Below are 15,356 nucleotides of genomic sequence, written 5' to 3'. Positions count from 1 at the left end.
TCCCGCACACACCTCCGACCCCTCCCTTCGGCTTCCTAAGCTCTACAGAAGACCAAATGCCCTCTCAATCACTAAGGCAAGAAGGTAAGAAAATAATGGCCCTTCCCAGTGGCTCCCACCTCTCAGCAACAGGAGACAAAGTGGCCACTCTGTGATGAGAGTGGGTAAGTAACCACCCCCCACCCAACCCCCACACATGAAAGTCTATAATTTTTAGACTAAGTCTTTCGTGGTTAGCCCATAGGGAGGACTAATTCTACCTGAGTAAGGGAGCAAGAACCCCTCCAAACAATGATGATCAGAACCAATCGCAAGCAGCACACCCCAAGAGCAACAGCAGCTGCATCTCAGTTATCTGCCAGCCGCTGTGGGGGTGGAGCGGTGGTATTTGGCAAATAACCCGAATAGGTTTTTTGCTGGATATGGGACACCACAGTAGACTTCACAGTGCAAGTGACACCAGATGGTCTGGGAAGACAATGAATTACTCATAGGCAACCGATAGTTGTTAACACCCCCAAGGATCCTGCTTTTTCAGCCATCAGTTGACACCCACCACTCTAAATCACAGAGAGAGAGAGAGAGAGAGAGAGAGAGAGAGAGAGAGAGAGACAGAGAGAGAGAAGAGGTAAGAACACCTAGACCCAAAATAGCTTGTGGGACTTCAAACACTAGCTCTCCCTCTGTCTGTGCTGTGCTGTCTGTGGGGGCTGTGCTGACTAGGGGCTGGGACTCTGACCTCTTCCCAGAGCTCCTTGAGACGGGTGTAGTCAGTTTGTCTGTCTTACACCACAGGGCTCTGCCAGCGACTCCTGTCCTGCTCTGTAAAGTCTCCTGACTCATGGGACAAGCTCCAGGACACACTGGCTTGAGGTGCCACGGGATAAACCTAAGGATGGTGGCTCTCAGGTCCTCCGAGGTGACAAAGACCTCGCTGGACAGCGTCTTGTGTTTTCAGCCTCAGCGGGTCCTCTGCACCCCAGAAAAACTACACAGACCCAGCACCCACAACACAGCTCTGTGGACCACCTTCGGAGGAGTAAGCAGACAGCCACGCTCAGTGCCCTCCTAAGCTGAGAAGACAGCATTTGCCACCAGTGAGTGAGCGAGCACCTCATGCTTTCTTCTTGGAGCCTGATAGATCCATTTTCCTGTCAGCGACCCCATATAATGCCTGTAATGCGGAGATTTACACATGTGTACTTATAAATGGTCTTTCATTGTATCCTCCACAAAACTACCTTTCTGCCCAAACATTCAATTAATGTAATGAAATTGCTAGCTGATGGCATTATCTAATTGAACTTGGGATCCACACTGTTGAAGAGCAGGTCCCTCTTAACACCCTGACTGGAAAGGCATGTGATGAACAGAGCTGTAAACATGCTGGCGTAACTGAGCTGTTTAAAAATAAATTAGCAAACTATAAAAATAAACAGTAACATACATATGTACTCGATTATGAACTAACTCTAATTTTTGTTCTGAAATACTGTCTTTGACCTTGGTCATAAACAAGCACTATTAAAAAAAAAAAACATAACATCCCTGCAGACAGGAGGCCAACGATTAAATCGGTCGTCCGGTTCAGTAGAATACAAAACAAGACACCAAGAGAAGCAAGGCGGGATCAAAGAAAAGAAAGTGCTCGTCTTCTCGAGAGGATGGGAAATGTATACGAACCTCTAAGGTGTTTGCTCTTGCTAACATGAAGCTGCTTTCTGCACGAGCCAGCAGAGTTAAAAACCTGGCTGAATGCTTCTGCATTTCCAAATGGTTTGCAGTCCTTCAAGAAAAGAGGGCAAGAACCGCTTCCAAATGCAGCTGTTGCAACAGCTCACTGTCTACGCCATGCACTCGGTCACGCCCGGCCTCCTCCCCACCTGAACTAGCTCACCGTCCTGACTCTACCGCTGCCTCTGAGTCCTGAGCTCTTCAAAGACATATGGCAGAAATGTGGAAACCGTCGTCCAAATAGCACCAGACAGAAAATGGGGAGGGGGCAAAAATCAAGCCGTTGAAGCTGTACCCCAGTCAGGATTAGCTTCCATGCTAATCCAATGCTCCCGAGACAAAGGACAGCTTACCATGGAGCCTGAACTATGGGTTATCACTACAGTTGCTAGAGCAAACACAACAAAATTTCACAGAAGACACGGCACATGCACAGCTTTCTATAAAGCTCTAAAATCATACAGTCTTCAGGACCGGTTGCCAAGCAGTTACTGATGCACCCTAACTTGGCAAGGCTGTGCGATCCCCGCTTCCCAAAAGTCACGGTAAGACTGGAGTTCTCTCCTGTCCTAGGGCTCGTCCTCGTCGTCCTTATCCACAAACACAAGCAGCTGAGCAACAGCTACAAAGTCTCGAAGAACCAGCCTAGAACACTGATAACCCGAGCGAGGGTTTGTCTGCCTTCCCTTAAATAAGAACAAATCAGACCAAAGAAAAGAAAAGAAAACTCAGACTCATTCACACTTGGTTCCAAATGCAAAAGCTGGATGGAAAAGAAGGTCTAGAAAGGACTCCTGGGTGCACAGGCTTCCACCCCAGGCCAGGATCCCTTCAGGAGCAAGAGCAGGTCCAGAAGTGCAATCAGGACCGGGCATCACACAGGAGCGTGCCAGCTCTGAGACAGGCATTTCTGAAGGCCTGAGACTGTCGGACCAGGGAACAGCACCCTGGGGCAGAGCGCTTCGCTTCCCTCCTATAGGGACAGGAGGTGACTGGTGAACAAGAAATGAAAATTTACCTCAGCCCCCGTAGAAAACTGGTGTCAAAGCACATTTATGAGAAGGAACATGGCAGGAAGGCATGTGCACCCAAACATTTGGGCACTTGCCTAAGCAGGACCCTGGGAAAGACTGAGGCCCACAGAACTCCTTGCCTGGCTCCTGGCAACAAGGCTAGACCTGGTGAACCACAGCCTGGACTCTTCTACAGGCCCTCCTTTGGGTCACCCCCAAGTCCAAGAATTTGCCCTGCATTTTGACAACCTAGCTCCGAGGAGCAGACAGACAGAAAACCAAGGCTGGAATGAAGGATGCAGAAGTTGAACCGCTGTTTTTCAGGTCTTTCTTGAGACAAAGAAGAAAAGTCCTCCCCGGAAAGGCGCTTGCTGAGGCTTTCCCTGGCAGCCTCCAAACACAGAGACTACCTCGAAAGAAAAGGTGGCCCGCACAGAAACAAGAACTCCTCCGTTTCTCATTGAATTTGCCAGATCATGGTCATCTTGTCTGAAGAGCTGAGCTGAGGTCAGAACAAAGAGGCAATTTGTTTGACTCTGGTCCTTGCAAATTACCCCCACATAATTTCCTTGATCTCAGCTTTGGCTGGCTTGGGTGTTGTGAGGATTCCAAGAATTATTTTACTTTTCCATGAGAGGGCTCTCACTCTCCTTCAAGGGAAATCAGTCTGCCAGCCATGTCTTTTTAGGAACCGGGAAGAGAGGAGGATCTGTGGAAGGAGGTCAGGAGGTTTCCTCAAGAAATCTCAGTCCCGCACTGACCATCAGACCTGGGCACAGTGCAAAGATGCCACCAGGAAGGCTTTGGAGGCAAGGCACAGTGGCAGCCTGCCTTTCCTGAAGAACTGCTGTTAGGATTTGGCTGAAATCATCTGAGCTGCAAGCAGTGGACAAGAGGAGGTCTCCCAACAGCTCCATCTGAAGGTCACTTGCTGTCTCCCACAGCCCTCGGTGAAAAGAGGCAAGAGTGTAGGCCTGCACTGAGGAGGGTGGGTCCTAGACGTGTCCACACACCCCCTGCCTCCTATGGTCTTCCTTGCCATGCGAAGAAAGTCGAATTCTACTCTTGCAAACATCTCACGCTCCACTTGGACTGTCCTTCCCCTCATACCTCTAACCCAACCTCTTAACAAATCCTGCTCGTTTTATTCTCAAGATAAATCTGTCCAGAATCCACCCCTTCTCACCTTCCCACTTGGTTGGCCCAAGCACCCATCATCACCTTGCCTGGATTGTGCTTGACTGCTCTACAGCCTAAGTGTCACGTGACATCACTGTCCTCTAGTGATTTCCACCTCCCTTCAGTCAAAACCAAAACCCACAAAAAGCTGCTCTCCACCTCCCTGGCCTCAGCTCCCATTAACCTCTGCTGTCCCTTAAACCTCCTCAAAAGAGCCCAGCAACCAGGTTAACTCTACACAGAGGGCTTGTCTGCCATTATTCTGTCTGGAAGCTTCTTCCTCAGATCCACACACTGGTTTCCTCACACGTTGGGCCTTCCCTAGCCGTCCAATCAGCAGTCTATCTACTGCACACACCTTCTCTCTTTCTCTTCCTCGCCTTATTTTTCTTCAAGTCATTGACGTAGTAAACAATGCACGTGTTTATTTACATAGCATATGTCTTTCCCACCTAGAATAAGAGTGCCCCCAAAGAGCAAGAATTTCTTTTAGGCTTTGACCACTGCTGTATGCCTAACTCCAGGAACAGTTCCCTCTACATGGCAGGTGTTCAAAATATTTGTTGAAAAATGAATGAGGGACCCTTCGCCATTCCAAACTGCCAGGAGGCTGTTCTATAAAACTGTCAGGCAGGCCAACCTGGGGCATTTGGCTTTGGAGCTTGGTCTGGAGCCAAATTCCATTTTCCCCACAGGCCCTGAGGCCTAGAGGGAAGAGCATTTTGCATTATAATATAAATGAAGGGGTTCATCTGGTTGGAGGAAAGGAAAAAAAACGGGAGGTGGGTGGTAACAACGGTCAAGTGTGGATCTGTTTCTTAGAAAGAGAAAAGTCAGCTAGAAACTTAGGAAAGGTTTGACTTCAACACCACCTGATGGCCATCCCGTGTCCCATGGCTCCCCTTGTCGCCACCGACTGTCCAGTCACACTGAGAGGCCATGCTCAGACCCAATGCCACACAGAAGACGCTGGCCAGATCAAACCCGAGACGCCGCTGCTGTTGGTGTCTTCAGACCCCCAGGAAGGGTTGGAGGACTGAGAAAAGGACAAGGTGAAGGGACCAGATCTACCCGAGGGCCGGGATGCAGCCAGAGAGACTACAGGGCCCTTCCCCACCCTGGCATGCACCGTGACAGGTAAATAAATGCTCCTCTGTAGGCAATAACAAGGAGGCATCTGAATTGAAAGAAGTTGCCAGTTTGGAAAGGCATACCATTTGGTGGGACTTGACTCTATTCCCTCACCAATAAAACACTTAAAGATGCTATTCCTGCAGGCAGGAAGTGCTAACGGCCACCCGTTAACATGCTTCATACTGCTAATATTTCTCTCATTTCCAGCAGCTCCTTTTCCCCTTTTTTCTTTCTTTCTTTTTTTTTTGGGGGGGGGGCTGTTTTAAGTTAACAGAGAGCTAATCTGATTCAAAACTGAAGACTTAAAGAACACAACTCTACATAACTCTTAACAACAACCATCACTTCTGTTGCAGTTTCATGAAAACAATGGTCATTCAGTCAATGTATTTTTCCCAAGCTGCGGAAAAGCTGGACCACGCTGAAATGCAGTAGGCAACAGTTATGACGCAAGGTGTAAGGGGAAGGCGCGCTGCTTCTCCAGGCTCTGCCCTCTTTCCTGTAAAAGCGAAAATGAATGGCAAGCACATGGGAGAACAATTCAAAGATCCGCGAGCTTGTGGGGTTCATGATCTCCTGCAGTCAAATGCACAGGCACAGTCACCAAGCGGCCCCAACACCTGGGATGGGGAACTGTTCAAAGACAAAGTAAAGGGGACCTCACAGGGCTGACGCACCAAGTACAGGGAAACCCTCCCAGTGCCACAGGAACTCCAAAATGGGAATGTGTGCAGCCACTGCATTCTACCGATTCAAAAAGTGGCCAAAGACCAGAGCTAAAGAGCCAGGAAGGAACTGTTGTGCCCACCCACCCCGGATGGCTGTCAAAAGAGGAAGCCTATTTAGTTCTGATGGGACAATTCAGCAATCACCCACATCTCAACCTACAGCCCTGGCAATGCTGAAGGTGGCGGTGACGCCCTGGAAACAGCATGGCCTCGAGACTTGGTCCATTTGGATTTGTGGTGGAGTTCGGCTAGCTAAGCCACACAAGCCACTTGGTCTCCCCTGGCCTGTGCATTTTTAGCCTTTCTGGAGCCAAGTCTTGGTCTCAGGCAGAAAGGATTTGCCTTCTTCACACCAGCGTTGTTCCCCACACACATCCAGCTCACAAATGAGAAAGCTGGCGTCAATAAAGGGAGTCTGCTTTGACCCTTCACCTCCCTTTCCAGCGCCATCACAGTAAGTGCTCAGCAAATGCAAACGCAAGGACCCCGCAGACAGGATTAGACGAGGTGCTATCTCCTCTAAGTTCTAAGTTCTCGGGTCTAAAGAGAACTCAAGCTCCCAGTAACTACATGCCTCTTATTGAATTTAAGTTGGCTTCGATGACATAATTGTGGGGGCATCCTTATGTTACTTAAAGTTGGTTCAAAGTCTGGCAATATTCACAGTCGGGTGAAGATATTTTATTCTCATCTATGAGTCACCCTTAACAGGAGCAGGAGAACAAGCAGGTTTTATATTACAATACACACCTAAAGTGAATTGACAAACACAGCCACGTTGCCCACCTACGTGGCATCCTCTTGGATAACACAGGGAGAAAGGAGCTTTAGTTCTTAGATGTGGCAGAGACTGATCTCATCCAAACTAGACACCCAGTGCAGCTGCTAACAAATCACATGGGACCATACCTCTTAATCCCAGTCACTACTGTCCCCAACAGAGGGCAGGCAGTTGTCGGGGTTTAAGCTAAGGCATCAGGGAGACTCCAGGCCACAGAAGCCACTGTCCAGAACTTCCCTAAGAGTACCTCTGGCTGTCAGTAGTAGTGATCCCCCATGCCTCTCTAAGAAGGCTTTCACACTAGGCTACCTCCGGCATGCGGTGGAGACAGACAGACGGTCTACAGTTGCACTCCAGAGGTGTGGGCCACCTGGCCATGCCTGGGCTCCCAGTTTGAAACCATTGTCCCCCTTGGTCAATAAGGCGAGGTCAGTATCAAGTCTTGGAGAACAAATTGTCTAAAACTGGAACTAAATTTAGTTGGTGTTTCATTAAGAGAAGTCTATTTATTTATCAACTAAATCTAGTTTGTCTGGCTGACTATTTATGCAACATGATAGAGAAAGTAAGTAAATTTCACTGATGAGAGGGTTTCCCTAAAACAAAAGGAGAGGGGGAGAGGAAGAGGGAGGGAGGGAGGGAGGGAGGGAGGGAGAGAGAGAGAGAGAGAGAGAGAGAGAGAGAGAGAGAGAGAGAGAGAGCCAGTCAGAGCTTCCTGAAGAGGGCTGCATCCAGTCCCTTCGGAGCCCAGGCCATTCTCCCTCCCATGAGAGGCAGCCTCAGGGCTGGGGACCAGGATGAGCTCCAGTTCCTACAGCCTCCATACTCCAACTAGGTGTTCCCTCTGCGTCCCAGAAAGCCCTGCCCCAGACTCTAGGTGACTAAAGGCAGATGGTGCAAGCTACTTAGCCACAGAGTTGAGTCCCCAAGATGTCATCCCCATTCCCAGTCCCTCCATTTGAAGAGACATGGGGACAAAACAGACAAATGACTGTCCCAGCTCACACCTTTCAGTGACAGGGAATCACAATATTCAAATCAAAGCTAGGCCTCCAGTCCATCAACCTGAGTGAATTACCAACTGAACACCGAATATGAATCAGAATTCCATGGGTTGGCACAAAAATACAAAATTATAACAATAAAACTAAGAACATGGCCGGGCGGTGGTGGCGCACACCTTTAATCCCAGCACTCGGGAGGCAGAGGCAGGCGGATCTCTGTGAGTTCGAGGCCAGCCTGGGCTACCAAGTGAGATCCAGGAAAGGCGCAAAGCTACACAAGAGAAACCCTGTCTCGGAAAACCAAAAAAAAAAAAAAAAAAAAAAAAAAAAAAACAAAAAACAAAAAAAAAAACTAAGAACATGATCTCCGTCCTCTACAAAAGCTATGTGTAATCTAGAGAGAAGATAATGTTGACACTGTGAAGCCTTGTAAACAACACCGGGCACCTTTACTAATCCCACAGAAGCCCTTCTTCAAAGGGAAAGTTGGTGATAGAGTCAAGCCATGGCCAAGCCCCAGCCCAAAACTCCTATTACCTAAACGGCCTCTGAAAATACAGCAGGCACTGGGCCTGTGGAGCCAGGCCGTCTCTCTGGAATGGTCCTGCACTCCCAGGCAAGGGCAAGGCTACCTGCAGCACACAGAAGGATCGATGTAGACTCGGGGGTTTCCTAGTGACTCCTCATCACCCTACAGCTCAAGCTCCCCGTTTCTCTCCTGACTTGATGACTGACGCAGAAGTCCTCAAGTGGCCCAGCCCACTGTGAGGTCATCCTGTGGGGATCAGACTCGTCAGAGGGCCGGGCAAGACAGGAAGAAAGTCAATCCATCTGAGAAGGAGCCCATCGAGGGGTGCTCTCCAGGCTCCCCTGGGGCAGAGATCCCGGGGTCCCTGAAGTCAGCGGGCTGGTGGCCCTCCTCCCATTTCAGTTCATCTGTCTTCACTGAAGTGAGTACAAACGAGGGAGGCGGGAGTTGAAAAGCCAGCCTCGTGGCTATAAGCCTGCGATTACTCATGCCACGTCTGTGTACTCTGAAATGCTTTCCCATGTCTGTAATGCTTTCCCTATCATCCTACACGCTCACCGTCACCTCTCCTCACCCCGACACACAAAAGAGATGTGCTTATTCCATGCATTTAGGCTTTGTTGTCCCATTAAACACAAGGACCAACTCCTGTTGTCTTAACTCGGGTTTTGTCGGAAATGGAAAGACTTGGCCTGGCTGGCTCCTGGGGAATCTGGACTCTGCCTCTCCAAAACCTTTGTTCTCCACATGTCAGCAGAAAGTTATGAACAGTCTCCCCCGAGCTGAGTTACAGCACAGACAAGAAAGGCCACTCTGTATTTCCCCATCTTCGTGAAGCTGTCACCAACGGAGCGGCCAAGGAGGAAGAGGCACCTGTGGGACAGGGTCGTAAGTCTTCTCCACCCGCAGGAGCTGAGAAACAGGGCAAGAAAACCAAGTTCATATGGGCTAGGCCAGACGGGCTAGCAGAGGGAAGCGACTCCTGCCCAGCTGGGAGTGACCCGAAGAAGAACCAGGATTCCTGGGACACCAAGCTGAGCAAAGGTCCCCATCGAACAGCGGTTGTCAAAAGGCAAGTGGAATGTGGGAGCACAGAGGGGCACACAGGGACCACTCAGGTGGCTTGTCACTGCAGTCTACAGTCATCTGACCAGTGTGTGAAGGACAGCCCTGAGGGAACAGCGAGTTCTGAAGACGGTGTAAATAAGAACAAAGCCGGGAGGGAGTTCAGTTCAGGGAGAGAGATTATTCAAAAAGATGCAATGGCGGAGAACAGAGCAGAGAATTCTGAAATATGATGGGGTTTGGGCCCCATGCTGATGAAGAGATACTTTGTCTTCTCTGGAATGCAGAGGAAATGGCTTTAAATTGAAGCATAAGGGCTTGAAGGTAGACACAAGGAAGGACTTCCTGCTATTGAGAGACATCTTTAAAAATAGAACTGTATGGTTAGGAAGAGGTCAGGCTGGCTGAGTCTCAGACCTGTCTGCCTCAGAAGATATAATCCCTTCACCACCACATCTCCATCTTTCCCAGATGCCCAGCAGTCTGAAGAAGACAAACGGCCCGGAGATATGCTGCGCAGACATCAGGGCTGCCGACACAGGGAGATCCCAAAGTGGCGGGTGGGAAACTGCAACAGGACAGAGCAAGGGGAGAAGGAAGGATGCGGACTACTCAGGACAAAGGAGCATCTTTCCAGGTTGAGCATCAGTGCTCCGAACTACATCGCCAGAGCAAAGCTCACGGCCAAAAAAGGGCCACACAAGGCGAAGCACCATTTCTGGTTCCTTCTGGATACAGGGGTGTGAGCTGGTGCAGCCAAAACGAAACCAAAGTGTGGAGATCCAGCTCTGGGCTACATCTTTATCTGCCTAGCAAGCAGTCTCTCTGTCCACCACTCCCTTCCACCTCCCTCACTTGCCTAGATCAAAGAGTGTGTGTGTGTGTGTGTGCGTGCGTGTGCGTGTGTGCGCGCGCGTGCATGCATGAGAGAGAGAGAGAGAGAGAGAGAGAGAGAGAGAGAGAGAGAGAGAGAGAGAGAGAGAGAGAGAGAGAGAGAGCGCATGCATGTGCTGCTGTGGGCAAGAGCTCTATCACTGAGTTATAATCCCTGGCCCTAGTATTAAATAAAAGTTTTCTTGGGCCTTCTATGATGGAAAATACCTGTTCTCAAATATCTATTCTTTCTTCTATGATCCCTCAGACACTCTTGACAACTACAGGAACAAAAAGCATTGCCCTAAAAGTCAACTTTATGGGAAGACAGTACTTTTAAAAACTGTTTAAAATAATTACCAAGATTTAGCTATCTTAATCTAAGAATGAGACCCAAATTTTCTCTACTCAGATTCCGTCCACCAAGCCTGAGTCTGCAATCGTCTCCTCTTGTTCTCGCTGCTGTCCTCTGGGCTCCCACTCTGCATAGAGAGCGAAGAAAGCATCAACCCAGACTACTGCCCCACAAGGCAGCTTATCTGAAATAGACCCAAAGAAGGCGGCTGCTGGGTACCAAGTTTTTCCCAGTGTTTACTTTGCAAGGATCTGTATGTAGAGCAGATTTAACATGCCTGTAAGATGAATCCATCTGACCTGGACCACCATAGCTTAGTGGAGGGGAAGAGTCAGAACTGAGGACCAGGTTGACAGCTGTGCGTGGGAGAGCCATGAAAATACCAGGTCCTCACACAACGTGGGAGACAAGGCAAATCTCACTAGATCCCTAGACCTCATCACACACCAGAGTGGGTGAGGGTGACACAGGATCCCTTCAAAGGACGTTTAAGGCAGTTAGAGTTCTGGCAGCCGATTCTTCACTATGGAGTTCCACTTCAAAGGGCATTTGGAGCCAAATGGAGCCGTGAATGTCAGTAGACCCAGCTAGTGCTCCAGGCCCAAGTCTCAGACCAGCTACAGCTACACAAGAAAACACTGTCTCAGAAGCCAAAACAAGCCAAGAAACTTTTTGGCTTTAAGACAGGGGTATCATCATGTAGCCTTGGCTGGCCTGGAACTTAATATGTAGACCAGGCTGACCTCAAACTTGTAGTGATCTGCCTGCCTCTGCCTCCTAACTCTTTCTCCTAAGCAGAAAAAAAAAGTCCATCCAGATTCACCAGATTCACAATGTGAGACAGGGTGGTACCAGGCATTCTGGGAGGGTCATTCCCAAGGCCCAGCACTTACTATTGAAGATGATCTGGGCAGACTCCATGCACATGCCCCTGTTCAGAGGGTCAAGATTATGATGCTGTCACTCAGAGTGAGGCTGAACAGCAGAGTAAGCATCATCATGCTATAGTTCAACTCTCACAGCTGAGAGAGGTGGGATTTTCACCCCCAAGATTTACAGAGTTCAAGGAGTCCCTGGTAGTAGTATCAAGCCATCCTTTTTAACCAAATGCATCAAAGAACACCTTTAAATACAGATACTGAGAGGAGGTTGGGGGTAGGAAATGCAGCAAGAAACATAACCTAAGAAATACGCATCTCCGTCTATAGGCATCAACATCGTTAAGGCATTTCATATTCCTTTTAATTTCTTGAACCTTTATATGGAAAAGCATAAAGCACAGAACATTACAGCTGCCAGGTGCTGGGCCCTGAACTATCTCCAGGCAGCCGAAAGTCGGTACATCAGACTTTTAAAGACGTGAAAGTTAAAGATTAAAAACATGTTGGAACGCTTACTCTACACAGTGCCAAAAACGTGTCTATGACCTGTAAGGAGAGATGAGTGTGGGCACAGCAGGAGAAAGACAACGTGCTCATGCTGAGGAGGAAACTAGTCCTCCCTGGCTTCCTTCCCTTCCTTCCTCTTTCTTTCTTCTGAAGGAAACTGCTACTGAAATATGACATGCTTTGCCATACCAAGAAATGCAATCACTCAAGACAGTGAGGCTCCAACCACTGGACGTTGTGCAGACTCCCAGTTCCGCTCTGACACAGAGGGGTGGGAGCAGCTGGCACAGGCACCTCTACGTGCATGGGGACACACCTATTCAGACACGGGTTCTAGGTCACACCCTACTTGCTACTCCAGAACTTTAAAAACCCACAGAAAACAGAGTCTTTCTGCTTGGCCCTGCCATTTGCCAACCCATGACCTAGGAATCAATGGCTACGCCTGACTCTCTTATTCCCACCTTCCTTTCCCAGACATGTTAGTGAAGCATTACTGCACTTCACAATTCTCCCCTAAATTCTCATGCACAGCTGTAGCAGTCTACCCATAAGTGCATTTATAGCATGACTCTCTTTTCTTTTCCTTCCTTTTCTTTTGTTTTTTGTTTCGTTTTTAGAAACAGGGTTTCTCTGTGTAGCTCTGGCTGTCCTGAAACTCACTCTGTAGAACTCAGAGATCCTCCTGCCTCAGCCTGGATTAAAGGTGTGTGCCATCACCACTTGGGTAAATGTATGTTACATAGTGTCCTGGCATCTTCTTTTCAAAATTGAACAATTCAAAAGCCAACAACACTGTAATATAGTCTACATGGCACATCCTCTCGGTAGAAGTCCCCCAAAACTTACAAAGTTATTTATGCAAGACTGTTAAAGTTTCCCTCAAAAGTTCCCAGGCAAATGGGTGCCTGTTTCATTTTCACCCTCACAATAAACTCTTCTGCAGGTTTTGTTTATTTTGAGGAAACATTTCACTTTTTTTTTCCAAGACATGAGGTGTGAATGATGCAAAACAGTATTTGGATATGGAAGCTGAGTTATTTGCATAACGCATTCCTAATCAGTGAGTATGAATTCTGGAATCTGAATTCTTAAAAATCTAGATCATAAAAATAAAGAGCACTGCCCTTTGATGGAGTAATATATACATTTGCATTCTGTTTGTAAGAAGGAAAAATTAGTCCACGAGTTTTGTGAAAATGTTTAAATAAGTGGCTTTGATGTGCACTGTTATACTCCGGCTCGGCACATGAAGCAGAAAGGTCCCAAATTCTCGGGCACAGCCACAGAACACCAAGGAGAGTAAAAAACATTTGCATCACAGACAAGCAGATGCTCCCCAGTCCTGTCCGCGTCGGTCTGCCCGCTTACCCTGAGGCATCCACACACCCCACTCATCATACCCCCTTGCTCCTCTCCCGTCGGTTTTCAGTGGCACTGGCGTGCGAGATTAAGCCCTTCTCTGCAGAAGAACACCAACAATGACACGGGGTCAAACAGTGAAAACGAAAAATGACTCCAGCTTCAAAAACTCCGAGTCAGTCGAGCACAATGGTAAACTGAGTTTGAGAAATAATGTGTCTGAACCTTTTGGGAAGGAATGGAAGAGGACCAGAGGTAAAAGAAGGTGCAGCCTAGTGACCAGCACCATTCCCATGACCTGAACCATGTGGTAGGCAGGCCAGGGATGCAAAAGGTTAATCACTTCCCCAGTCTCCCAAGACTCGCGTGCTCAAAATTCCCAGATGGACAGATGAGAGCCCGGACAAGAAACATGTATGTATGCACACATGCACACGTCCACGCGTGCGCGCACACACACCTGCTCCTCGAGGTGCCAGGTTACATTTCCACAGCAGCTGCTCCCTATTGTCTACTGCCAGTGAGGCCAAACCAGCCTAAAATTTAATTTAATCTGCTGTAAGCCCAAGTGTCGGGCACTTAGGTGGCAGCTAAAAGCGCTGCTCTCAGATAACTGAATGACACTTGCTAATAATAGCCTCTGCATGAAGCAAGCAGGAGCAGACATTTTGTGTAGCTGGCAGGACCTGGGCCTGGGAGGACTCGGAAGACTTGGCCTCAGCTTCCAGAAGGCACACTGCTAGGACCTGGCCCACTGTGGCTTGTGTGTGTGCAAAGCCCATCCCCAGCAGTGACCTTATTTTCGGGTCAGGCAGTGAGTCCTGGCATTCAGCTCTACCTGCTCCCCACACCTGCTTGGGGCTGTACCCCAATCGTACCTGCCACTGGCGACTGCAGAACTCTCGACTGAGTTCTCTGTCCCTCCTTCCATGGACTTTGTCCTTCTCCAGTGACATGACTCCAAAGCCTTTTCTTCATCAGCATGCACAGCTCTGCTTTCCAAGATTCCAAGGAAAGAGGCACTGGCCTGACCCACACCTACTGCCCCCAGGTCTTCTACAGAAATACCACAGAAGGCAAAGGATTCTCTTTTCTTCCTGGAAAGTGGAGCACCATGACACGCAGACCCCAGGAGCCACCCTGTCCCCTCCTTTCCCCCTTCACAATGGCCTTTCTAGACACCAGACTGAGCTCACAGGTGCTTGTTTCCATGCAGGAACCTTGTCCTTCCTGATCCTGGGACTCAAATCCTCCCTAGTAGTCAGGCACACCTTCATTTACAAAACCTCAGACACATATAAACAGCGAGCGCAGCATAAGTCAGTGCCCACGAGTACCCGCCCAGCTTCACCTGTGCGACTCTATCACAGCCCTATCACCTCCTCTGCCTGCTGAATTATTTAAGTGGATCCCCTACAACATATCATTTCATCAGTAAACACTCCGATATGTATTTTCTTAAGATAAGGACTCCATTTTTTTTCTCTTAAGCACAACCACAAAACCATTACCACACCTAGAAATAATAATAAAGTGACAATAATTCCTTATCAAACTGGGCAGAACAACTCTAAACTTAAAACCACTTTTCCCACCTGAGCTTACTGTGGACCCCCACCCCCCACACTCATGTCTGAAGCTGCCAAGGAAGGTGTCCCGAGAACCACGGCGTCGGAGCATGGCCACCTTGTCTGAATCCACCTGTCACAGTGGTGCCCTCTCCTGCCCTGCAGTCTTGTGCCCACTCAGGGCTGAATGCACCCGCAGGGTCCACACTTCCCTAACTCACCATCGTGCCCGCGCATGCGTCAGACAGGCAGGCTCGCTCCCAGTGTTCACAACTGGTATTTATTTTCCTTCTCAGGCCGCGTTCTCGCGGACGATTCTGTACAGAATCATTCACAGAGCATGTCTTAGATCTACAGCTGACTAGACATGTCAGTTATGTTCCAAATGGGTTTTCACAGGTCAAGGTTCTACAGGCAAGAGCAAATACTATTTTTAGACAGGATAAGGTCAGAATGCTTTCAGAGACAGTGAGGTCTACAATAAAACCTATTGATCAGCCTTTGGAACTAGTGCTCCAGAGAGACATGGATTGAAACAAAAATTGCTTGGCCGTTTTCTGCTGTGGGACGGTCTATATGTCAAATTGCTCTGATTGGTCAATAAATAAAACACTGGTTGGCCAGTGGCCAGGCAGGAAGTAGG

At 48.7% G+C, this 15,356-nt stretch overlaps 1 protein-coding gene across 13 annotated transcripts in view; it reads right to left on the bottom strand.

Annotated features, from left to right (window-relative positions):
* Positions 1-15,356, bottom strand: part of Bcl11a (BCL11 transcription factor A) — a 99,924-nt gene that overhangs the window by 51,536 nt on the left and 33,032 nt on the right. The window contains exon 3 of one of the 13 annotated variants that reach the window (XM_076546127.1): positions 14,935-15,121. The exons of the other annotated variants lie outside the window; for them this stretch is intronic. Within the exon in view, the coding sequence (XP_076402242.1) occupies positions 14,935-14,950 (16 nt within the window). The 5' untranslated portion in view covers positions 14,951-15,121. The remainder of the gene's footprint in view (positions 1-14,934; positions 15,122-15,356) is intronic. 13 annotated transcript variants of the gene reach the window in all.

Source organism: Peromyscus maniculatus, chromosome 10 (genome assembly GCF_049852395.1).
Source record: "Peromyscus maniculatus bairdii isolate BWxNUB_F1_BW_parent chromosome 10, HU_Pman_BW_mat_3.1, whole genome shotgun sequence".
NCBI classification, from domain to species: domain Eukaryota; kingdom Metazoa; phylum Chordata; class Mammalia; order Rodentia; family Cricetidae; genus Peromyscus; species Peromyscus maniculatus.
The sequence above is the reverse complement of the archived record's forward strand: the minus strand, read 5'-3'. Positions and strand labels throughout refer to the sequence as shown.